The sequence below is a fragment of the Dermacentor silvarum genome, chromosome 7, assembly GCF_013339745.2.
Source record: "Dermacentor silvarum isolate Dsil-2018 chromosome 7, BIME_Dsil_1.4, whole genome shotgun sequence".
In the NCBI taxonomy this organism is placed as follows: domain Eukaryota; kingdom Metazoa; phylum Arthropoda; class Arachnida; order Ixodida; family Ixodidae; genus Dermacentor; species Dermacentor silvarum.
The window spans coordinates 24797851-24824452 of NC_051160.1; the positions used below are offsets into that span (position 1 = coordinate 24797851).

At 46.5% G+C, this 26602-nt stretch overlaps 1 protein-coding gene across 3 annotated transcripts in view; it reads left to right on the top strand.

Moving 5' to 3' along the window:
- Positions 1–26602, top strand: part of LOC119459443 (uncharacterized) — a 307019-nt gene that overhangs the window by 268013 nt on the left and 12404 nt on the right. For all 3 annotated transcript variants that reach the window (XM_049670370.1, XM_049670372.1, XM_037721221.2), the window contains 6 exons: positions 6968–7012; positions 8751–8804; positions 16095–16154; positions 21167–21226; positions 23253–23327; positions 26454–26510. In XM_049670370.1, coding sequence (XP_049526327.1) covers positions 6968–7012; positions 8751–8804; positions 16095–16154; positions 21167–21226; positions 23253–23327; positions 26454–26510 — 351 coding nt within the window. The remainder of the gene's footprint in view (positions 1–6967; positions 7013–8750; positions 8805–16094; positions 16155–21166; positions 21227–23252; positions 23328–26453; positions 26511–26602) is intronic.

Sequence of the window (26602 nt, forward strand, 5' to 3'; positions counted from 1 at the left end):
TTATGGTACTTGGCCCACGTATATCTTGGCGTTCGTGTTTTGCTTGCCGCAACAAAAATTTGGAGTAACACCACTTTACATCATAGCCGCATCCTTTTCTTTCTTCTTAAGGATGCGTGAAATGGAACAAGGTTGGCTTACAGGACAGTTCCAACGCAGTTTATTATTCTCTGTGAAATAAGAAAGTATTTATCCGAAAAAAAAACGAACTTTCTTGAATAATAACAGGCATAAACAGGCAGGTCAAACAGCAACCAGGCGAAACACCCACCCTTGTCAAATTAAATCCTTCAATTAGTTTATTGTGGCTTGTGACGTTAGGTCGTCTGCGAATCGGTTTTAATCAAAATATTTTTGTACTTTCTCGAGCTCGTCGAAATAAATGCTGCTCCATACAGGTTGGTGCTTGAATGAGAAATGCATTCAATTTAAAATTCCCGGTTCAAGTATACAAAAGGGTGCGCTCTTCAACACTTTACTCATTCAGTGACAGCACAAGCTGCTACCAATCAGATCCGTGCTTTCGTGACTATGTGACAGCTGACGGAAACAGCAAACAGGAACGAGAGGTTACGGATAGAAAGTGTTGCAGCTTGAACTCACAACGCGTGCCTTCCCTGCCGCGCCTGCGCCACGTGACAGAATATACAAGAACTAATGGAGGAAGGAAAATATAGGAGGGAGCATTACGTCACGCAGTCAGCCTTGGCAAGCGAACGCTTCGTGCAGCCAGCAGTGGTGGCCCAACACGTGACCTCTTGCGTCGAGATCACGGAGAGTCGAGATTTGCCGCGACGTTTGGTTACCGGTAGTTTTTATTCGGTGCGCGCTTGGCCGGCAGCTGCTCACATCCAGGAAGGGACAAGATTTTTCCTTGTTTTTTTTTCTTGGTTTTGTTTTTGCTTATTTCAAGAGTGTCAAATGGTTTCGAATGGGTATCGAAAAAAAAAAAAAGAAACAGCCGGGAGTACTAAAACCTACCGTGCGCTGTGACGTACGTGTCCTGCGTGCTCTGACGTTTTCATCGCGTGTCGGCCCACCACATTCGGTGACAATCACCTTGCGATATGATCCCTCCTATATTCTTCCCACACACACACACACACATATTGTCACGGGTCAACGCGAACAAGAGACCACACGTTGAACAAGACGGCGGAGCAGCTTCAGAATCACCAGCACAAAGACATCTTCTTCGTCTTCGAATACCCTGTCCTACTACTCAGAGTCAGTTAATGCACATACTGTCATCGTCGTTTAAACGTCTATAGATAGAGTACGCGTCATTTGCTCTCTCTCCAAAAGAGCATCGCCTCGATGCTAGACAATAAAGTTCGCTTGGTGAAAATGAAAGTCGCTCGTACAGTCACTCGATGACGTAGGGCTTCATGCGCACTACGTGCACAAGTTCAGAACGGTGTTGGCGGCGCCTTGTGCAGTGAGGGCTATCTGGAACGACCTCGTATGTGACGTCACTTAGCCGACGCAGCACTTTATAGGGTCCGAAATATCGCCTCAGAAGCTTCTCGGATAGTCCCCGTTTTCGTATAGGCGTCCAGACCCATACTCTTTCATCGGTTTCGTAAGTTACAGGCCTATGATGGGCATTATAGCGACCTGCATCGTATGCTTGCTGCTGGTGTATTCGCACGCGTGCGAGCTGCCTGGCTTCTTCTGCACGTTGCGTAAACGCATCGGCATCCGTGTCAATGTCGTCAGGTTCGTGTGGTAGCATGGCGTCGAGCATCGTCCTTACTTCACGTCCGTGTACAAGGCTGAATGGAGTCATCCGTGTAGTTTCTTGTTTAGCCGTGTTATAAGCAAACGTGATATAAGGCAGAATCTCGTCCCAATCGTTGTGCTCTATATTCACGTACATGGAAAGCATGTCTTCGAGTGTTTTGTTCAGGCGCTCTGTTAGTCCGTTTGTTTGTGGATGGTAGGCTGTTGTCTTTCGGTGACTTGTGCCACTGAGCATCAGGACGTTATCTAAAAGCGCGGCTGTGAATGCGGTGCCTCGGTCTGTTATGACGATGGTTGGTGCGCCATGTCTCAGCACAACATTCTCTATGAAAAATCGGGCCACCTCTGCTGCTGTGCCTCTCTGGATAGCTTTTGTTTCGGCGTAGCGAGTAAGATAGTCAGTTGCTACAATAACCCAGCGGTTACCACTAGTAGAGGTAGGAAGCGGACCCAAGAGGTCCATTCCGATCTGGTCAAATGGTGTTTGCGGTACCTGAACGGGTTGTAGCAAACCGGCTGGTTTCGTTGGAGGTGACTTGCGCCGCTGGCACTCTAGGCAGGTCCGAACGTGATGTTTCACGGCAACGGGCAGTCCTGGCCAATAATATCTTTGTCGCACTCTGTTCAGTGTCCGCGTATATCCTAGATGCCCAGAAGTGACCTCGTTGTGGCATGCTTCCAGTACTTCACTACGAAGAGCAGTAGGAACGACGAGCAAATAGCTTGATCCGCTCGATGAGAAGTTCATTTTGTATAGGGCTTTGTTCCTTAAGCAAAACGATGACAATCCTCTTGCGAAAGCTTTAGGTGCTGTCCGAGTTCGTCCGTCCAAGAAATTAATCAGGTCAAGCAACTCAGGGTCGTCACGTTGTTGTTGTGCGATGGTAGACGTGTCGAGAAGACCAAGGAATGCTGTTTCCTCTTCATCGGTCGAAGGAGCTGACTCAATGGGTGACCGAGACAGGCAGTCAGCGTCGGTATGCCGTTTCCCTGACTTGTGCAGGACCGTCATATCAAACTCTTGCAGTCTCAGGCTCCAACGTGCTAATCGCCCGGAAGGATCTTTCAGATTTGTGAGCCAGCAAAGCGAATGATGGTCGCTGATAACGTCGAAGTGGCGACCGTACAAATAAGGGCGAAATTTTGTAACCGCCCATACCACGGCGAGGCACTCTTTCTCAGTTGTAGAGTAATTTACTTCTGCGCGTGACAGCGTTCTGCTTGCATAAGCGATCACTCTTTCTGTGTCCTCCTGGCACTGCACAAGCACAGCTCCGAGACCAACATTGCTGGCATCAGTGTGAAGCATTGTCGGAGCTGTCTCGTCAAAGTGGGCAAGCACAGGGGGCGTTTGTAACCGGTTCCGCAAATCATGAAATGCAGCTTGCTGTTCGTCACCCCATACAAACGCAACGTCATCTCTCGTGAGGCGAGTTAACGGCGACGCAATGCGAGCAAAGTCTGCAATAAACCGCCGATAATATGCGCAGAGGCCGAGAAAGCGCCTGACAGCCTTTTTATCTGAAGGAACAGGGAACTGTGCGACAGCGGCAATTTTTTTAGGATCCGGGCGGACTCCCGCGTGGCTGACGACATGGCCAAGGAACTCTAGCTCCTCAAAGCAAAAGTGGCATTTCTCAGGCTTTAGGGTGAGGCCGGCGGACCGTATAGACTGCAGAACGGCTTCGAGCCGTTCAAGGTGCTCTTTAAACGTTGCGGAAAACACTATGACGTCGTCAAGATAGACTAAGCAGGTTTTCCACTTCATCCCCGAAAGCACGGTATCCATAAGCCGTTGAAAAGTAGCAGGTGCAGAGCACAAGCCGAAAGGCAAGACCTTAAATTCGTATAGTCCATCTGGCGTGACAAAAGCGGTTTTCTCACGGTCTCTCGGGTCTACTTCAATTTGCCAATACCCGCTTTTTAAGTCCATGGAAGAGAAATAACGAGCGTTTCGAAGCCTATCAAGTGAATCGTCTATGCGGGGAAGCGGATACACGTCTTTTTTTGTCACCTGATTTAGCTTTCGATAATCCACACAAAAACGTAGGCTGCCGTCCTTCTTCTTTACCAAAACTACAGGTGATGCCCAGGGGCTCTTGGAAGGCTGAATCACATCGTCTTCAAGCATTTGGTTTACCTGCTGCTGTATCGCTTCACGTTCTTTTGGGGCCACACGATAAGGGTTTTGGTGAATCGGTCTCGCTTCGTCCTCTGTGATTATGCGGTGCTTGGTTAGGGGCGTTCGACCGACTCTTGACGTCGTCGCAAAGCAGTCGTGGAACTCGGCCAGTAGCGCAAGAAGTCGTTCTCGCTCACGTTGCGGTAAAGTAGTGTTAACGTCAAGCACAGGTGCTGGGTCTTGCGCATGCGCTTCTTCTAGTACTGAAAAGCACCCACGAACATCAGCGACATCGTCAAAATAGGCGACAGCCGTGCCCTTTGGTAGGTGCCGTCGCTCTGTGCTAAAATTGGTCAACAACAGGTTCGTGCGCCCATCGGTGACATTTACGATGCCTCGTGCAACGGCGATACCGTGAGTAAATAACAAGGGGGTTACTTGGTCTGCAACTCCTTCACAATCAAACGGTACGTCACATGCGACCGAAACAAGGATACATGACCGAGGTGGGACGATCACGTCGTTTTCGATTAGACGACAGGCGTTGCGTTTCGGCGATAAGCAGGGAATTAAATCCGGTGTCCTGTGAAACGTAACCAAGCGGTCCGGGATGTTGATTATGGCGTCGTATTCCCGTAGAAAATCCATGCCTATGATTAAATCTTTACAGCATGTTGCAAGAACGACGAAAGTTGCCACGAAGGACGAACCTCCTATGGTGACTCTCGCCGTACAGCTACCAGCAGGCGTGAGCAGTTGGCCGCCCGCAGTCCTTATATGAGGTCCGGTCCAGGGAGTTTTTACTTTCTTAAGGCGAACGGCTAGAGCTTGACTCATTATCGAATAATCGGCACCAGTGTCGACTAGCGCTGTCACTTGCAGTCCGTCAACTGAAACAATAATATCGGCGCTCACAATTTCGTCGGTGTTAGAGTTTGTCGGCTTCACGGCGTCCTGCGGCGGGATTATTGGGGGTTTTTCATCGTCTTGTTGGCCCGCAACCATACCCCCAGAGGTCACCGCCGTTAGTTTCCCCGGCGTGGACTGGGCGACCTTCTTCCCCGGAGGTCAGCAAAAGTACGTCCATTCGGTGCAGATGAATGAGCAGGGGACGGAGAGCGTGACCGCCGGCCAAAATCGGTCTGGTGGTTGGACTGAGAGTCGTCGTTCAGAGTGCGCGTTGCGGGTGCACCTTGAAAAGCAGCGTCGTCGCGGCGTAGCATGTGGTCGTCACTGGTGCGTCGACCGTCAGACCAGGATTGATAAGGTCGAAATGAGGCATCGCGGTACCAGCAATGACGTGAGACATGGCCGATGCCTCCGCAGTGATAGCAGAGGGGGCGCCTAGTGACAGTGCGCCATACGTCCGTTCTTCGAATTTGCGGCCGCCTCGAAGGCTCGTCTTGTGGCGGTGACCAAAATGCAGCTGACGGCGGCTGGCGGTAGGACGGTATCGGCACAACGGGCGGATGTCTCAAAGGTTCCTCTGTTGGTGATGACCATGGTGTGGCCCTCGGTGGCTGATGGTGCGACCGCATGGGCGTCATAGCTGGTTGACGTCGGACAACGTCGGCGTAACTTAGGGGGCGCTGCTCGTGAACAGGATCGCTTGCCGAAAACGCTTGCCTAACTTCATCACGGACGATTTCAGCGACTGATGCTATGGGTGGGCCCACTGCCGGTGTCCAGAGCTTCTGAAGTTCTTCGCGAAGAATCTCCCGAATTAGATCACGGAGGGAGTTCTGACTGGTAACGGTCATTGCGGCGGAGTGGATAGGAGTGCTGGTGGGCAAGCGATCGTACTGCCTGCCTCTTAGATGGAGTGCGCGTTCAATACCAGTGGCTTCCTTTATAAAATCAGCCACGGTACTCGGTGGATTGCGCACAAGTCCGGCGAATAGTTCTTCTTTTACGCCACGCATAAGGTAGCGCAACTTCTTTTCCTCAGTCATGTGAGGGTCAGCTCTACGACACAGGCGGGCCATGTCCTCGGCAAACATTGCCACAGTTTCATTTGGTTTCTGGAACCGCAACTCAATTAGTTGCTGGGCACGATCCCGTCGATCAACACTCGCAAATGTCTCAGTGAGCTGATGTTGGAAATCATTCCACGTGGTGATGTTGGCTTCACGGTTCTCAAACCACGTGCGAGCACTACCGTCGAGGGAGAAATAGGCGTGGGAGAGCTTTTGTTGAACAGTCCACCCATTGACCTTGGCAACACGTTCGTACTGGTCAAGCCAGTCTTCAACGTCTTCATGTGCGCCACCATGAAAGCGATCGGGAACCAGTGGTTGCAGAAGGGTTACCTGGGACGGACTGTGAGTAGAGCTGTCTTCCGGAACTCGTGGAACCTGTGGCGGGCTGGTGGTCGCCATTGACAGAGGTAGACAGGGCTCGGAAGAGCGTTCTTGCAGGGGGTTGAGCTCGGGAGCAAGGCCTAGCAACCGCCGACTGAAGCGATGCACAGGAGTTATTGGAGATGGGCTAGATGAACGGCTTCCGGGAGGAGTCTGGATCATCAGGCGGGGTTGTGTACCCCGCACCTCCACCAGTGTCACGGGTCAACGCGAACAAGAGACCACACGTTGAACAAGACGGCGGAGCAGCTTCAGAATCACCAGCACAAAGACATCTTCTTCGTCTTCGAATACCCTGTCCTACTACTCAGAATCAGTTAATGCACATACTGTCATCGTCGTTTAAACGTCTATAGATAGAGTACGCGTCAATATATATGCTACACGCCTGTGGTATTTGATTGTTTGACCGAGGCGCGCGGGCGCCATCACTCGAGAAAAGAAGAGGAAGAACGAGCTGGGCTCGCGCTGTGAACCTAACCGGTCAGCGCTGCAACCGCTGTTGTAAATACATCCTGTAAATAGTTGCCCGTCTTACCGACTCGTTCTTCGCGTAACATCGTGGTGGAGGTGCTGGGTATATATATATATATATATATATATATATATATATATATATATATATATATATATATATATATATATATATATATATATATGCTGCGATAGAAAGAAACAACGTGTGTTTAAAAGCGATGCTATGGACCTGGAGACACTCACGATGCGTAAATGTTTATTCTAGAGGGACCAACATATCTTGTCGGAAAGCCTGGATCATATTTTGTGGGTAAGTATTGAATTCCGCTAGTCGCAAGAGTAAATCGTACTTGTCCAAGGCGGCAATTCGGACTAGTTGGTATCTCATACTGAGATCCGAAATAGCGTTAGAAAGAGAAGGATGGGCATAAGAACCACAACACCGGGTGCTATTTTCAACAGCTTGTTTCGCGAAACGCAATATTTTGATACAGATGTCTTGCGCACGTCAAATGGGGCGTGACATCATGTCGAATGTGGCGTGGCTACATGACTATTTAAGTTAGGTAATTCTTTTGGAGATAGTGATTCTGAAGCAGGATTCGCACACATGTCTAATGCTTTTTTGAGCATGGGTGGCTTCGACTTATTCATGTTTCAGCTGTTCTCATGCTCCGCCCACGACACTGCACGTCAAATAGAGCTGTACAATGACTCGCAAGCCGGCCACCGGAAGATTACGCTGTTGCGTTCCCATGGCTGGTCGTTCAGGCAACGTCCTGTTTACCCGCCATAAAAATACTACATGAAAATGGTATGTGGTAAATGATGGATTTCACACAAAGAGGGAACTTTTTTTTAATGGGGCGCTATGCTGAAACCCTCGTGTACTGTGCTTCGGGTACACGTTAAAAAAAAAAAAAAAACCTGGTGGTAGAAACTAATCAGCTGACCCCCATGCTCCCCTCTACGACGTGCCTCAAATCAGGTCACGGTTTTCTCACGTACAAGCCCAAAATATAAATTAATTAAAACTTATTTTTGTGTTTTTGTCTCGCACGGTTGTTTGGCAATTGATGTTAGATTAGTCATCCCGCTATTTGTTGTCGAAAATAATGCTTCTACGTTTCAGCGCTGGGCAATATTTTTCAAGTGGTACAATAGGTTATGGGTGTTGGGAACCGCAATAACGTTTCTTTTTTTTCTGTTGAATTTGGGAGCGCCTTACTTCTGGTTCGTGTCTTCTCAAGAATCCACCCATCTACGAAAAGCAACCCATTTTTCGGGTAGCCAGCCTTAGACAGACGGCTGATGTGGTTCTCGATCAAATGGTTGCAAGGTGCGCGCAATGTGTGCTAAAGACAAATATTTACGATTGCTCGCCTAGCCAGTTTGGAATGCGAGGATGATATAGAAGGAGTGGTTTGTTAGCACACGGCTCGCAACTCCAACAAACACAGCCGTTGCTAAGGTTTTATTCAAGGTCCAGAAACCATGGTTTTCCTTCTACAGGCCTTACTTGCACGACATAAGAGATTGCTGAACAATGTTTAAAATATTTTGGTCAACTAGACTAAACTATTCAGAGGATCAATCACTAAAATAGTCATCAACGTACCTAAACACTCATTAAATTTGTTCCTTCAAGCAACGCAGACAGCGTATGCGCTCACCAGTATTTTGAAGATGCGGTTTCCATTCCACTTAAGGCGCCCTTGAATTAATGTTCGTCAAAATTCAACGGCCACAGCTTCCTTGATAGCTGTGGCAGTTTGAAGAGTCCTCGTTGCACAATGAAAGGCGTTTACACCGGCTAGTTGACCGTCAAAGCATGATAGCGGCTTCAAAGCTTTCGAATAGATCTAAAGAAAAAAAAAAAGAAAAAAATCAGCCGTGCGCCATGACAGCCGCGGTAGCACGAGGCTGCATCTATACGTATAACCGGTGTCCTGATCGATGTAACCAATGTATTTATAAACTACGTGTACGATGCCTCATTACATAGAAAAGCATAGCGTGGTACATGTGTGGCTTTCTATACATATTAGGAAATCGATCCAGAGCCAGCCGAGGCAGGAAAGCGAGGAAGTTGGGAACACCAGGTCAGTACTTCTACGAACCTCGCCATCAATGCGATCCCTTTGCAGTCTCTCATGCCAGTAACACTTACAATTAGATCGGTCAACCTTGTAGGTCCGCTTAAAACGTAATTCTTCAAAGGGTCCTCATTCCACCCGTCGGGTTTGGTGAAAGAAAAAAAAAAAAAAAAAAACAGAGTCCGTGAACAGCATACGCTGCTATGAGCCCCTCAGTCAAATTTTGCAGTCATGCGCGGCGCGTGGAGCTAGCAAGCCGAGTGCAAAGTCACCTTTTTCTCACACGCTCATTTTTCAACAGAGGCCTGCTCTTAGGTCTACTTTGTCTAAGTGATTTTATTAAGAATGGTCTTGAGAATAATGAATTCGGTGGTTGCGTTTTCTTAGACTTTACTAAGGCACTTGATACTATTAATCACTAGATTTTATTTCGGAAATGAAGCTGGCCCTGCCCTATCCTTTTTGAAAAGTTATTTGTCTGACAAGGAATTTATTGTACATGCGTATAAAACTTTTGCCCGTTCTAAAAATTTTAACCAAGGGGTACCACAGAGCTCAATATTGAAGCCTTTGTTTTTATTCTGTTTACAATAATGATGTGCCAAAACGTCACAGACTTAAGTCAATATTTATTTCGCTTCTAATTCAAATTTTTTGTGAACATCCGTTCACACTAACTATGGTAAAAAAAACATCTACATTCGCTACCATTGCACTCTGGAATCGTTTTCCTGCTTCACCTATAAAATACTACCTACATTTCAGGGTTTCAAAGCTTCGTTAACAGATTTCTGCTACCCTCTAATAATTTTTCGTAATAAATACTCGTATTTTTAATTAGATACTATTACTTGTGCCTCGTACAGCCCTCACTTAACTGGTCAGCACTTCCGTTGTTGTTTCTGTTGCACTACATTGCATTAGAGCATTGTTTGTTGGCTTTTCTTTCTTTATTACCATTTGCTTTTCTTTTATCTATTATAGTGTTACGTCATCCACTGTTATGCTGCCAACAATTGTACAATTAAGTTGCCATTTCTAACCGAGGGTCCAGTTTTCAGTATTAATACTTTGGGACTCTCGTTTGTATATTAGGTTTATGTATTTATGTTTTGTGTCTGAATAAACTCAAACTTCACTTAACTTTACTTCACCTCCATGTGGCTGTGCACCCGGCGCAGGCGCGCAGGCAAGGACGATGAAATTCGATTAAGACGAGATGCGGAATCTACGTGATCTCGAGCCTCCCTCAGTGCGGTGGCGCCATCTAGTTCCGGCGCCTGCAAGCGCATCCTTTCAGGCACCGTAAATTTTACGTCCAAAATTCTATAATCAGTTATCCAATGTTTGGGTAAAATAACTAGAACGAACTTTAAAAGTTTCCCATGCGTACGTACTACGCGTAAATGCTTAATTTTGCATAATATTTTGAATGACCTTAGCGTTGTGAAAACGAGTTGTGGTAACATGGTGGCTCCATTGCGGTTGCTGCTCTTCTCTGCCAGCTTTCCCTCTAGAGTTAGGATACTAACTCTATGCCGACTATCATCGGCTCACGCTCGGCCGCAGCCGCCCGCGCAGGAGTTTGGCCACCCTGCTTATCGCAGCCGTCGGGTCTCGCTAATTTTGAGTAGTTTTGAACACTCCACTATACTCGAACTACGCGCAACCTAAAGTCAGACCCCACGCACGCTTACCAGCGCGTGCTCACTCGTGGCCGCTCCGAGTTAGACGCCTTGGTAGACTTTGCTTCGTATTGAGCTATTGATAGCGCTTGAAAATGAGCGAGTTGGATATCCCTACTATTCGTTGGTCAAGCTATATAGTGCAGGACAGAGCCAGTCCGCACCAAGTACCACGGCCAAACTGGAGCAGATGAATGCAAGTGCACACTCAAGCCCTGTCGTGCACAAAACAAACGCTCCATATACGCACTACATTTGCATGAATAGCTGCGGTCTGCTACGTAGCGTAGATAGCACGGCAGCCGCGGGGTGCCGCGACTTGCTGAGCGCACTGCGGCCCGCTAAAGCCAACCGCGTTTGGCTTACGTTTGACGCGTCGTAGGCGCCAAAATCGGAAGTAGTGGCGTATACGTGAACGAGCAAAATCAAATTTGAACTGCGCGCCACGGTGACGTTCAGTAGGCGAATCGTTGTGGGCCCGCACCGCTCCGCTGTAGCCTTGGCTGTGCAAATAATTAAAGAAGGAGCGGTAGCATTGTGAAGGGTGTGTCTGATTGCCAAGAACTCCGCTTCTGCTGAAAGCATACAAGTGCTTCTTGCAGCAAGGTATTTCTGAAATAGCCTGTTTTAACTTCAAATGCATTTCTCGACATCGATAAAAAGTGGTTTGGGGCCCGGCCCATTCAAAATAGGTACATGTACATGTGAGTACGTGCTTATACGCGCTCGAAGCATAGCTTTTATTGCAGTCATAATGATCGCACAGCCATCACGAACGTTATGAAGCAATCTAAAATGTATTTACAAATGATTATAGGCTCCTCACCAGCTTTCACATATGGGACATTAGCTTTGAAAGTTTGCGCACCTGAAAGTGCACACAGCTAGTACGTACCTGCTTTACCTTTTCGTCCCAGGAAATGCGAGTACTAAGAACCGTTGCAGTGGTCCATTTGATGCGCGTAATAGGCAGGCAAGTACTGAAACCCTCTTTGTCAACCGAAGGTGGCGGTGCATCACTTAAATTCTTCAAGAATTATCTGTACTGCATCCGTTTCAAACAGTTATGTTTGTGTAGAGGATAATAAAATTTCTCAAAACTAAAAAAAACAGCACCTTTCATGCAGGTCCAAGCAACAGTTTAGCTGATAAAAACAGGCGCCAACGTTGTAGGTTCGCTTTCGAGACATCTTCAAGACTGTTCACAGTCTTGACAAAATTCCTGACAAAATTATTCCTCAAAATTTTGAGAATGGCAGCCCACAAACAAATGTCACGAAAGAAAACCCCGACAGCGCATGACTTTAATCTTAAATCTTCTCAGACTTAAATAAAAAGTTTTAAAACCTTCAAATGATGTAACTTTATTGGCATGGCTGTGCGCTACCTCCGGCATTGGCCCAGGAGAGAGGTTTAAAACGTACCCGATACGAAAAAGTGGTGGTAAGATCGCTAAGAAAAGCGTTGGCTTTAATTATTACACATAAATGAAGTTGTGGCATGGCACGACTCAAACAGAGGACCACTAGCACAACAGCTCGTTTTTACTTAGACCAGCTTAGGTTTACTTCAATTTATACTGCCATACAGCTACGAGTCTTAGACTTCGTGTAATATTCTAACATGCTGCAATCACATTCATTGCTTCGCCCTGGTGGCGAAAGTGTGATATTTTCAAAGAAGATGCACACTGTCCTCTCGGAGCGCTGGGTGAAGCATATGTAGATTAAAATGGGCGCTTGACAGTGGTGCGATCGATGTGCATATTTCATCGGTAATGAACCGTTTTTTAAAGTGAAGCTTTATATGTCTAGGCGAAATCGTATATGGCTAGGCGAAATCGCCTGTGTACAGAAAACTATCATCATCAGCATCGGCTCGAGCGTCGTCGTCTTCTTCCGCAGCTGGGCCCTTGGTGCCCAAGGAGGATTAAAAAAATTTAATCCTCTTTGTTGGCGCCCCTCGGGTTGCGCTCGTGCTCGTGCTCGGCACGCCCTCATGCCACTAATGCTCCCGCTTTCGTCGTCGTCGTCTTCTCCCACATCTGGCTGCGTTGCCGCTCTTCATTCCGCTCTTCATTCATTCCACTTCTATTCTGTCGCCGTAATGGGGGTGGGGATGGGGGAGGCGCCGTTTACGGGGGTATGAGCCATTGCTTAAGAGGGTATCAGCCATTCATTGTCTTACGTGACGAAGCCAATTTATATTTTAAGGCAATTTAATATCGAAGAATCGCAAGCGGCAATGGCGGGCGAATGCTGCTAACCCCACCACCGAGCAAACTCGAGACATCGAACGCAAGCGACAACGGCGGACTGCGGGCATACCGTCAGTGACGTCGTATTCTCCGTCGTAGCCGAGCCTGTGTGTAACCTCATAAATGAGAAATACTTTATTAACCATCGGGATTTACCCAGTGATAAACACTGGGGCCACATTTTTCAGCTTCACTGGCTAACCATCTTCAAGGAGTGGAAGGGCCGACAAATTTTTTATGACTTTGGTCCTTGTTGGTGACTTTGAGTGCGGCATGGACATTACTTGTAAGTGCTGCGTATGAAACGAAACATTTGTGCATATCTTTAGGGAACGGGAAAGAAGAAGCCATCAGCCAAGTCTACAACACAGCATAAGGAAACAGAGAATGAGAGTGAGTGAAACTGCAGTCTCCTTGCCATAACAAATCCTGTTGTTGCGTTTTATATCTAGCAGTACAACTTGTCGAGCGCATTTTTTTGTATATTCCGATAGCAATTATATGGATACTCCAAGTGCATTCGTTGCCGTCGTCGTCACCGTGATGTTCCGTATAAACTCCAAACACGATAATCACGTCGCCACGCGCCGTAGGCTGTATGTGCGAGTGAAAGCTTGCGAGGGTCAGCCGACGATCGCAGTTCAATCTCGAGCGCGCGAGGGAGGGACGTGGGGCGCAAGCGTGCCGTCTCTACCGCACGCGAGGCACGGGGAGGGGGAGGCGAGGGAGATGGGGGGGGGGGGGGCGCTTTACTCCCGTGGTTGCTGCATACGGCACGGCCGCGCGGGCGCCGTACGTTGAAAGCGATCTGCGACGCGGTGAATGTGCTTTGTCATAGACTTCTCACGCATCCCCGCGCCACTGACTTATCTCACGAAGTGACAAGTCGACTTCCACTGGGAAACGTCGCAGACAGCCGCATTTCAAGAGCTCAAACAACGCCTGCAGGCACCGCCGGCACTTGCGCACTTCGACGAAAACGCGGATACCGAAGTCCACTCCGACGCAAGTAACATAGGCCTCGGTGCGGTGCTAGTTCAAAAGAAAGACGGATTTGGAAGGATCAAGCGCCAAGTGTTGGACGGCAAAGGAATGTCTTGCAATCATTTGGGCTACAATAAACCTTGCGCTTACCTGTACGGCAGGCCCTTCCAATTCGTAAGCAACGACCTCGCACTGTGTCGGAAATTTTCAAGGATCCTTCAGGTCTTCTTGCACGGCGGAGCCTTGGAAAGCAATAATTAGGCATTACCGTGATTCACTACTTCGGACGGAATCATTCTCATGCCGACTGCCTGTCTGACGCACCAATTAACCCACCTACGCAAAACAAAACAGACGAGGACGCCTTCCAGGAAGCAAGAAGCGCACTTGACTTCGCTGCATAGCAAAGAGCCGACCGAGAACTAAAAAGACTCGTCAGATACTTAAAAGGCAAGGCCAACCTTGTCCTTAAAGTATTTAGGCGTGAAAACAACGTCCTTGTAAATAAGATCTTCTCACCCATACACTCCAACTACCTTCTGCATGCCTTGCACGATGATCCAAGGGGAGTTCACCTCGGTTTTCCCGGTACGCCTACGAGGATACAAGAGAAGCATTACTGGCCACGCCTGACCTGGGTCGTCGCCCATTATCTGTAGACGTACCGAGACTGTCAGCGACGCAAGAACCGCGTAGGACAGCGGGATTGCTACAGCCTTCTGAACCACCTTGCCAACCATTCCAGCAGATTGTGATGGACCCTTTCAGGCATCGATATCCGGGAAAATATGGATCATCGTGGCCACCGACTACCTTATCCGCTAACCCGAAACGAAAGCCCTGCCCTTAGGTAGTGGGCCGAAGTGGCAAATTCTTGGTAGAGAACATACTCTCCGACATGCAGCCCCAGTAGCCCTCATCACCGACAGAACAACGGCCTTTACATCCTAGTTAAAACAAGCGATTCGGCAATACAGCCACAAAAGTTATTAGAGGAGAACCGCCTGAAACCCGCAAATGAATGGTTTTACAGAATGCCTGGACAAGGGCACTCACCAACATATTAGTAATGTACAACAACGTGGAACACAGAACGTGGGATGCGGTTCTTCCATACGTAACCTTCGCTTACAACGCGGTTGTGCAAGAGACAACGCAACACTTGACGCCATGTAGCTGAAAATCAGTGATGAAGACATCCTCGACGTCGCTGCCTACTTCCATCGTCCCGGCTATATACCATGTGTGGGCTTGAACGCTAATACGCCGACGTGGACTCAGTAAAAAGATACTTAGACCTTATTTCGGAGAATACAAAATTCCCCGACATATTGGCACACTGAATGAGGTTATGCCATACAGCATTACGGAATTATAGCGGTGCCAAGCGTCCCCTGAAGTCGTCCACAAAGCACACCTTACGTCATTCAACGCGCGTTAAAGAATTGCGGACTTTTCTTTCTTTTTTTTTTTCTTTTTGCTACGGGTGATTTTGTTTTTCGCTTTCGAGTTCTGTTTGTAGCACAGGAACAATGCTTTTAAGAGGGGCACATTGACACGTGTACATTGTTTATGTTTTGAAGGTGACCACTTTTGATTGGTTAACCACCGTTACATGCTGTCGCCTGTCTTAAGACGCATCTTTAGTGGAACTGTCTCGAATGTTATTGCTGGTTCTAATCGTGGGCACCCATTATGTCCCTCTTTGTTTTATTAATAGTGTCATAACTTACACAGTGTGCTAAACTGAGCTGTTAGGCAAGACAGCGCCTTGCCTGTCGTGCTTTCACTGTCCCATCTTAAGCGCTGTTTGTTCCCGTCCTAACGTAATAACTAATCATTACTGTCTGATCGAGAAAATGGAATGGACCCTTCCGTTGTATTATGGAGGCCCATTTTTGCTTCCTCGTCGGCAAACTCATTATCGCCTAAGCCACAATACTCTGGAATCCATTGGAAGTTGATGCAATGGCCTGTTCTGCAGGTGAAATTGTGCAATAATTCTTAAGGAGATGGTATAGCCCGCGTATATACTTAATTGACTCTATATAATGAGAAGGCAGCCAGTTGCGTCAGACAATTGCGCGAAAATGAATGCAGATGGTGTTCAATTACAAGAGAATAGGTGTAAACGAAGATGTAAAAGAAATTGGGTGATGACGCTCACGTTGCCTGCAATGTAAAAATTTTTGGAATTCGAGGTTTGTGTTTAGGTGTAGCAAATGCTTGGCCACACTTTGCTTCATAACTTCAGCAGTGGCACTTTAAGCACTTTCTCTGTGGCTCAACACTAAGTGTAGTCATATTTACCCTAGAAGGATTGTATCATCACAAGCATTTATCACACATGTGCTTTTTATATACCTTCAGGCAATGAAAACAATCACTCGCCAGCAGCCAGAACGCAGCATAATGGAACTGAAACTACGGGTGAGTATAGCCCCCGTCTTTTTACAAACCTGAATTGGCACAAAATGCAGGGTGACATTAATGCTCGCTAAACAAATTTCTTTGAGCACGTCTTTAGGAAGAAATCATACACTATGCAGTTGCACATTTAGCCACTAAAGACGCGTACTTTCATACGTGCTCGTTTTAGTAGGTAGGGTGTCGCTCCAGTGTTTTGTTTTCAAAGTATACCGCAACAGTGTTGCATAACAAACTGAAAGAACCACAAACGTCTTTCCCGTGTATTTGGAGTTCGTAATGGTAAACAGTATCGTGCTCGGTAAATATGTCTCAGTAGTTTTCCAGAAGTAAACTTAACACTATCAGTAAATCCTAGCAACGTTTCTTCTGTCATTTGTACTTAAGTTATGACTTTACCTTTTTTGTTCTGAAGACAGATAGGGGTTTTCCTATGCCAGATTACGGATACAAACATGCAGTTAGGTAACGTTTAACAAAGCGAAACAAGAAATAACTACTTATACGAATGTATATTAAATTGCAGGAATGCAACAGTGTCACGTTTCAAAACCTGCATGCAACAGATAACTTCATATAAGATATTATAATCAATTCTGACCACGGAGCACCACGATAATAAATTCGCGATAATAATTACAAAATCTTTTTATACGTTGGACCTCTTGTATTGCCTGCAGCATTAAGAGCCCGTAAGTGTACTATGATATGGCAAAAATTATGATAGCGTGAATTCCGCTTGGCCGGAGTGCAAGGCTCAGCGCCTTAAATATACATGGTGAAAAGCCTTTATATCTCTCCGAAAGGAGCGGTGGACGCAGCGATCGCTGATGCAACTAAGAGCCACAAATACGTTTACAGGTATCTAGTGTGTTGATTTAGCGCCATCCATTATCTTTAAGATACTGTGGAAAACCCCTCCTCCGTCCCCCCCCCCCCCCCCTCAAAATGAAGTCACCAGCCCTTCCCCTGTCGAGAAAATGGGGGTAAGCGAAGCTTGTTGTGTGTGTATCTGACCTTCGTGGTGATTTTCTTTCTTTCTCTCTCTTTCTATCTCTCTCTTTATTTTTTTTCTTGTTCTCTCTTTTTTTTCTCCCTCTCTCTTTCTCTGTATTTCTCTTTCTCTCTTTATTTCTCTCTGTCTTCCATTCTCTCTCTTTGTCTTTCTTTCTCTGACCTTCGTGGTGATTTTCTTTTTTTCTCTCTCTTTCCTTCTCTCTCTCTATCTATATTTCATTCTCTCTATATATATCTTTCTCTCCCTCTACCTCTGTATTTCTTTCTCTTTATCTCGTTCGTTCTCTGACCTTCGTGGTGACTTCTCTGACTTCTCCGACCTTCTCTCTCCTTTTCTCTATGTATCTATCTATCCATCGTTCTCTCCCTCTGTATATCTTTCTCTCATTCTCTCTATTTCTGTCTCTCTCTTTTTTTGTCTATCTTTCCCTCTCTTTTTATTTCTTTCTCTCTCTCTCTCCCTCACTCTCTCTTTCTCTTTCTTTCACTGTCTCTCTTCTCTCTCTCATTCTCTCTCTCTTTATTTCTTCTCTCTCTCTTTCTTCACTCTCTCTTTCTCTTTCTTTCACTGTCTCTCTTTCTCTCTCTCATTCTCTCTCTCTTTATTTCTTTCTCTCTCTCTCTTCCTCACTCTCTCTTCTCTTTCTTTCACTGTCTCTCTTTCTCTCTCTCATTCTCTCTCTCTTTATTTCTTTCTCTCTCTCTCTTCCTCACTCTCTCTTTCTCTTTCTTTCACTGTCTCTCTTTCTCTCTCTCATTCTCTCTCTCTTTATTTCTTTCTCTCTCTCTCTTCCTCACTCTCTCTTTCTCTTTCTTTCACTGTCTCTCTTTCTCTCTCTCATTCTCTCTCTCTTTATTTTTTGTCCCTGGTATGTTCCATTGAGGTTGGACCTTTTCTGCACTATCACCAGGATCGGCCAACTTTTCAGCGTGACACAGCCGCCGCCACCACCAACGCCGACACTTGTGAGCCTATAAAGCTTCGCTTAAAAAAACCTGGTCAGTCTCCAAGACAAGAAAACACCGCATATCCACGGGGTGAATGATGATGAGTGGGCGAAGCTCCGGAGGGAATCATCGGTAAACCGTGAATCTTCCGTGTAATTCGCCCAGTCTCGCCGCACTAAATCGAACGATTGACTTCCACCAATGACACGCGTCATATGTGACGTCATTCCTATTTTATAACAGCGCCCCATCTCCCGCTTAAGGGGACGCTAGCACAAACGCGTTAGAAACGTGCAGTACTCTCTAGTAAGAGGGAGGCCACAGCGTCTTACGCAGCCGTTTACACATGCCGGAACGTGCACCGCGTTTGCCGACGCCATCACATGACTGCTGAGAGAGTACAACCCCCGTATTCATAAACGCTCCTCGACTTGAACTTGACTTGCCACCGCCTTCAACGCGTTTCGAACGCGCTGCCCAAGGCGGTGGCAAGTCAAGTTCAAGTCGAGGAGCGTTTATGAATACGGGGGTAAGGCGGAGAGGCCACAGCATCTTACACCAGCTTCTTACACGGGCCGTAACGCGCTAGCACAAACGCGTTAGAACGCGCAGTCTTTCGTTAATGTTGGGTATTTATTGTCATCGTGGTGCGTGTGTCTATGTGCGCTTCGTGGCGTAGTGGCTAGCGCCGCGTGTTCGGAAGCGAGGGGTCCCTGGTTCGATTCCGCGCTACGGACACAACTTTCGGAATTTTTTTTCATAAAAGTAGACGTGGCTACCTACTACTACGACGACGACTACTACTACTGCTACTACTACATACTACAGAGGAGGGACAGACCCACACCCTAAGGAGCTTCGCACCTAAAAAACGTTATTTTCATTTAGCACAAAACGCTTTTAGTTACCTTCATAGTAGGCTACAACATAGTCAATGCACTTGAAAATATCTTTCATCCACTGTTCGACGCAACTCTGGAGCTCCTCAAACCTAATCCTGTTCAGCAGTCCCCGCGATGTTCTCTTCTCGTGCACAGTAGCAAATCTTCTTTCTTGAATAAATTTTCTTCTTCGAAAAGAAATAAAATGAGGGGGCAATGCCTGCTTATCCCCGAGTCTAAATACCACAGCATAAGCAAGCAGTGAGCGGCGCGCCATCATCGAGAAAGCAATCATTCGATTTCCGCAATTTTGTGTGTTTCTCTGCCACATACTTTCGTAGTCACCCCAGTACCTCCAATTAAAAATGCTGATGGACAGTGTGTCCAGTAGGAACAAAATCCCACTGCAGAATTCCACAAGCACTGAAGCAGAAAAGAAGAACAACGATCAGCCTCTTGACACGAGCACACTGGCCGCATTGTTTCGGTCTTGGTGAAGAAGGCATCTTCAACTGGTACTAAATCTGCTTGGTTCAGGGGGCCATACACACAGCACCAATTTTCATCATACATGCTGGGCCGCTATCTTGTACGCGTTTCAAAAGCCGACGTTCGGTTTCGCCTCACGCGATTGACCTAGATTGGCCTAGGCCCCGATATCGGCGCTGCCTGGGCCAATCACGTGAGACGAAACAGGACATGGGCTTCTTCAGCCTAGCTCACCGTTGACGCCCAGCATACAGTTCAGTTTGTTCTCGGGAGAATGACGCAAAGAGACTTTGCCGCGAAGACCCTCTAGTGCGTTCTGCCGAAAATGCAGCCCGGCAGCTTCGCAGCGAAGACCCTCAAGTGCGTGCTGCCGAAAATCACTCAAGACAAGTTCTTATCGAAAAAGCTCACGACGGTCTCCTATGGAGCCGCTCTTCCAGCTTACGCTGTGACTGTGCTGCGTGTGCCGCGCAGGCCTGTGACTTTTTTTTTAATGCTAAGGCAAAACAAACTTCTTTTTGTAGATTTTTATTGTTTGTGCGCTCTGACCAGGTGGGAAAGGAACAACACGGCAACGCGTCTCATGCACAATTACAGAGACTCAACATCCACTAACAAGAGCTGCTACTCATGCCAGGAACATCTCAGATCTTGTCAATTGTGTTGCAACGACTTCCATTGCTTTTTTGTTGAAATTTTACGACAAACTCGTAGCTACGACTGTATATAAACTGGCCGAGGTGAAGATAGCCTTTAACGCTAATTTCTCTTGCGACCGGCCAACCCCCCCCCCCCCCCCCCCCCCCCCAAAAAAAAAGTACTATTGTATGGCAGAGTACATCCCCCATAAACGTCCTTTGAAGCATTGCAAGCGTTTGTATTTGAAGTTTACTTCAAGAAGAAATAAAGGTCCTAAGGATATTTCTGTTTGTTGTGAACTGACGTGACGATTTTGCAAGAGTAGAGCAATAACAATGGAGAACACCACTGACAACAAAACCACAAGATATTTTCCAGTTATGTCGGCTTAGATACTTGTGAAGTGTCCACCCACATCCGCCTAGAGGGAGAACAGTGCAATACAATTACCAAGCACTCCATGAAGCCACTAGATATATATGGGTCCCCCATTACGTCGACCTTCCATCAACTTCCACTGATGTTCTTGCGGTAATTTGACGATCTGTTAGCGTCGTTCTTTGGAGTCGCCTTTTAAGCATTGCTTTCCCGGCATTCCATTCCGAAAGTATCGAAAACTGCTTTCAGTTTGAAATTGTCAGGCTTAACCTGTCATTAGATATTCTTTGTAGATGGAAACAAGTGGACAAGCTGCTCAGAAATTTAACCAATCTCCACGCCAACGGTATACGAGTAATACTCTCTACAGATACTCTCCTCAAGAATGGCGAGTACATGGCTAAATATCGGGAGTGTGAACAAAAATGTGCGAGGATCGTTACTTATTTTGCACAGTGCAGTGGAATATAGTAGGCTAAGAATAAAGAGAAAGTCGAGTGTTTGGTGTAAACATGAAGAGGAGAATTCAGCATTTCGATGTATTACGGCAATGACGTCAGAATTTCCCCATTGTTTACTAATAAGTGTAAGGTATAGTTAACGTCCAGAGTTTGTAGTATCACCGAAATGTAACACACATATGCGCTTTATGTTTTTCTATAGGCAATGGAAGCAATCACTCACCGTCGACCGGAAATGACCATAATGGAATGGGAACTATGGGTGAGTACCCCTGCCGTATTCTTAAAAAAAAAAGCGAACACTGCTGTAGAGTGCGATCGCACAAATGGTAAGCCTGATGACCAAATGGTTCGGAGGTATGGGTTCATGTAGAGATTACGTGCCATGCCATTGAACTTCTCTGGCACTAAAGAAACTTACTTTGTTATGTGCTGGTTTTAGTGGGGGCAGTGTTTCCCAGAGTGTTTTGGAGAATATTGCTGGTTGCTCATCGTTTGTGTGGGCCTTGACTGGACGCTTACTTGCCTATTGGCAGATATGAGTGACTCAGCAAGATGAACCACCCAGACAACCACCAGCCGCACCTTCCGAAGACCTGTCACAAAGGGATACTGTCATATCCTTATTATAAACGGCAATTAAAAGCGCAAAGCTCTTTTTAACACTAAAGTGTTTTATGCCGGGCTTCACGCCTGATTTCGGCCAACGGATGAAACCGTCCGCCATCTAAGAGCGGAAAAGCGAAGTACTGCATCGTGACACTAACGAGCGCCGACAGGGAGCGCTTCGGTAGTCACAGCGCTATAGGGAGCCTACATACAAGCACCTTGCATGTAGGGGCTCCCTACACAGCGCAGCGGAGAGCCCAGCGCGGTGTAGCGATAGAATAAAGAACCAAGTGTAAACCGCCTTCGGGACATGCGTAAACTCCTCATTTCGGACGAAGCACTGTGAAATCAATAATAAAATAAACACTATTAAAAGTGTCCGACGGCAGGATTCGAACCCGGGACCTCTAGTAAGAAAGCCCGACATTGAAACCGTGACGTCACGGACGCATTTCCTCGACACATGGCTTATAGAACGCCCTTATCAATTTATCACGGGCAAGTCAGCGCGTTGAGACGCCTGGCGCGTTTCAACTGGATCCGTTCGCCAACCGAACGCCGCACTCGAAGCAAACATGCAACACGGTCGCCGTCCCGCAAATCGTGCGCTTTTCGCTGCAGCGGACCATGCGTTCATGAAGCAAACATGCAACAGCTTCTGTGAAGACACGTTTCGTGTTCTAGCGATTCCTCACATGCTGCTGTCGTGGTTCTCGTTTGTTCGGGAGAGTGCGAGACAAAAGGCACAGTTGGTTTACGTACGTAGGCGTTTCCTTGCACTAAAAAAGTGCTGTCGTGACACGGGCTGCCACGTTCCGTAAAGCGCTTGCGTGCTGCGTACTAAAGCTTTCTAATATCTGAACACTCACTTCATGTAGTTAGGAATACGAAAACGTTGACTAGGTTATGTTGCAGTGCTGACGTGAGGTGGGTCACGTGATTTTACAATATCGATAGTGCACTACAGATAGTACTATCCATAACGTGTTCGATAATACTAGCATCACGAAGGTCCGCTATTGATAGTAATATTGAGGGTGTGCTATCGATAGTGCTAACGATAGTTTGCACCACTAGAGCAAGTTCAACAGGCTGTTTTAAAGGAAGCGGTACTTTCTTTTAGCGGAAAGACTTGAAAGGTACGGTAAAGTGGAAAATACTTTCAATTGCATTGTAAATTACGCTTCCTTATTCCAAGAAAGGTCTCCTTTTCTGAGAAAGAAAACTCGCTATCCTAAAAGCCAATATATCTTGAAAGCTACCTGCGACGGGGACAGAGGCCGCCGTGCGCTCTGCTTTCGTGGCTTAGTTCGCGTTGATGCGAGAGGCAGCACGAAGGTCAATTCGCTCGATGCTGCTGGCGCGCTTCCTCACCCCAGCGTTCTGACAGCGTATTTCCGCGGTCATCGAGTGGATGTGTTCATGTCTGCTAGTGTGCTCGTGACACCATGCTTGTTAATTTAGTTAGCATGCCTACGTTCAGACGTTTATACGACCGACAAAACTAATATCCATACTTCGTATACATCTATACTAATTTGCTATCACAATCGATACTTCACCTTTCGGACAAAACTGCGACTTATTTTCAGTTGTCGCCAGTTACGTGTGTGACGCTTTATCGAAAGAACATTTGTAAACGTTGCGTATTAAACTGCTACTCTTTTTTATTTTTCTAGGTGGTGGATATGGTGGAATGATGAACCCAATGAGCATGGGGATGGGGATGGGGATGGGAATGGGAATGGGCTTCGGTAAGTGAAGTTACTTCTTTTTATTATTTTGATTCGTCTTGTTGTGTATGATGGCTGAAGTGACCTCGAGAAGCTTAATTTTTATTTTACATTGCCACATGGTGGCGCTTTTTGTCCCGCATTTACCTGCACTGGAAAAATCACGGACACAGAATTCAGGAAGATATAAAGAAAGTTGGCAGCCAAGTACAGCGTAATTGACAGTGTACATAGACAACCAGGAGTCATCAGATAGTGAGTGAGATAAACAGAGACTGCGAATTGGATGCAAAGAATGTAAACAAAATGACTATAGATATACAAGAACGGGAAGAAAGAAATTAGAAGAGAAAATCTGTGCGACACTACAAAGACAGTGCCTCGGTATTTGAGGCTCGAGCTGGTTGCCTAAGGACAAAAACGTACCGGAGCAAATATTCTCAACAAGATCAGGCATGTGTATGCTGCATCATGTGTATGTGTATGATCAGGCATGTGTATGAAGACCACTCAGGTCGTCCTAATGCAATTCGAAGGGATTGACTCAGTGAGACCTATAGGTAACATACACCTTCCAAAAGCGCTTGGATTTAAAGTGTAAGGGAGCATCAACCGGTCAGCATTCGATATAAGCAAGAGACGTTTAGAGTATTGGTGGAAAAAATGCTGGGAAGAGACTGATACGGCCGGATGCAATACACGCATAGGTTACGGTACAAGTTAGAGAAGTGTTGAGGAAGAAACAAGAAAAAAAAAAAGATTAGTGAGATGTATAGAAATAGGCTAGAATGAAAATCATGGATACATACCTGTAAAATTAATCAGGCTAGGTGACAATTTATCCCATCCTTGTTTTATAGGGGATGCCAATAAATCGTCATCATCATAATCATCATCTTCATATTAATTGTAGGAGTAAAGATCAAACATTATTTCATGCTGAAATGAGTAGTTTTACTTCCATTATCGTTTGAAGAAATAATAATAAAGTAGAACCTCGTAAGAGTGAATCCATCAGAACAGGGAAAAAAAAAATTCACTATATCAGTATTTTCGCTACGGTTCTGGTTGACCACTTATCCCTTCCTTTAAGAACAATAACCTTTTTGAAACCATGGTGGGAATATTGTGGTACAGAATAGCTTAAAATTCCTTTTGATTCAACGCCAGGTACGCATACTTCGTTCTGATGAGTAGAGTTAAAGTTTTTTTTCTAATTTTGTGACAAATGTTTAGCATAGCGCTGACAGTTTATAACAATCATACTCAGCCCCGCTTCTGCATTAAATCTGATTATAATTACATGTACAGCTGTAGCGATCAGCGCTTGAGGCTGCGGGCACATCATGGTTATCGTTCGTTTCATCTTCAGTGACATAGATGAGACCGTTGAGTGCTCATCTCTTCATATGACAACATGTCAGTAGATTAAGCTGCAGTGTCACATTCTACCGTTTCTTTCCAAGTTGCGAGTTTCGTCTAAACGCACCCTATTGACAAACTTAAGAGCTTGTTGCCTTCTCACATGTCATTTTCGCAGCAAGAAGCGTTGGTGGAAAGCACTTCAGCTTTTGAGAAAAACAATATTGGTTTGGCGAGAAACAGCATCCTAAGAATATGCAGTGCTGCGGTTAGATTTTAGCAGGTCAAATGTGCTGAGTTCGTAGGATTGAAGAACAGGGGCCGTTCACAAAAACGTTATTACGCTGAAAGCGTTCTCGCCAAGCAACAGAGACGTAGGATATATCATTAACGAAGGCGATCAGCCAATGAAAAACAGCACTTACGCACGAGAAGCCTTGTGTATTCGGACCCAGATGCCTACTTTTTCCGACGATAATGCACTCTCTGTCATAATTGTTCCTTTCTCTAATGGCTTCAAAGGATCAATCTTATTTACAGGTAGAAGCAAGAGCTTGTTGCCTACCAAGTTCGGCGAGTTGTCGGTAGGGTGCGCAGATCATCGATCAAGCAGCAGCGTTACATATAGGTTGTGTCCTCGATGAGAAGAATAAACATGCCCACATGGACGAGCAAGAGAAGGTCGCATGCAACGTTAAATGTTGATTTAGCCATTTCGGAGACCACAGGTCCGGGCTGTGCGTTGGAGGACAGTGGTGCACAGGGGCACGGGTTTTAAACTAAGACGCGGATTAAAACAAGTATTTTATTGCGATAGCAATTATATGGGCCTTCCAGACGCATTTCTACCCTCTTTGTCGCCGTGATCTTCCGTATGAAGTCTGAGGGCGATAAAATCGTCACCGCGCGCCGTATGCTGTATGTGCGAGTGAAAGCGTACGAGGGTAAGCCGGCGATAGCTGCTCGATCTCGTGCACGCAAGGGAGGAAAGCGGGAAGGAAGCGCGCCAGGTTCCGTCGTGCACAACGCTCCAGGGCGAGGGCAGGAAGGGGAGAGGGCGTTCTACTCCGCGCACTCCTGCCCGGGTCGCAATGCTCCGCAAGGCTACGGGGGGAGGGTAGGGAGGGGGCGGAGCGTTCTATTCCGCGTGGTCCGGGTGGCTGCGTGCGTCCGCCCGGGCGGCTGTATCATGAAAACCATCTTTGACGGGGACACAGCCCGCCGTGCGCTGTGTTTTCGCGGCTTAGTTTACGTTGATGCGAGACGCAGCATGAAGATCTTCTTCTTTCTGGGGTTTTACGTGCCAAAACCAGTTCTGATTACGAGGCACGCCGTAGTGGAGGGCTCCGGATTAATTTTGACCACGTGGGGTTCTTTAACGTGCACTACAACGCAAGCACAAGGGCGTCCGCATAAAGATCAATTCGCTCGCGGTCGCTGTCGCGCTTCCTCACTGTAGCGTTTTGACAGCGAGTTTCCACGCTCATGGAGTGAGATAGTATGTTCATGTTTGCTTGTGCGCGCATGACACCATGCTCGTTAATTTAGTTAGTATGCCTACATGTACATCTGCAGCGGAAAAAATTAGCACAGGTGACCAATGACCGGAGTAAGGAAACATAAACACAAAACATTATTTAAACATAAAAGCTTGGTTGGGTGTGGTACACCACTAAATTATTCGAGTGTAGCACTTAGGATTGATTTTAATGAGTGCAATATACTGTTGCTTTACAAATCATTGCCGGCCCACCATGTTCTACAGATCTTTTTTTTTGTTTTCAGGCGGAATGATGCGTGGAATGATGGGTGTAATGATGGTAAACCAAGTAAGCAAGTCGGGTGAGTGGATCAGCTGCAAAACCAAATTCTTGTGCACTAACAAATGGCTGTAATGATGGCTCAACAATAAAGCGTTTTCGCAGCTTGGATTA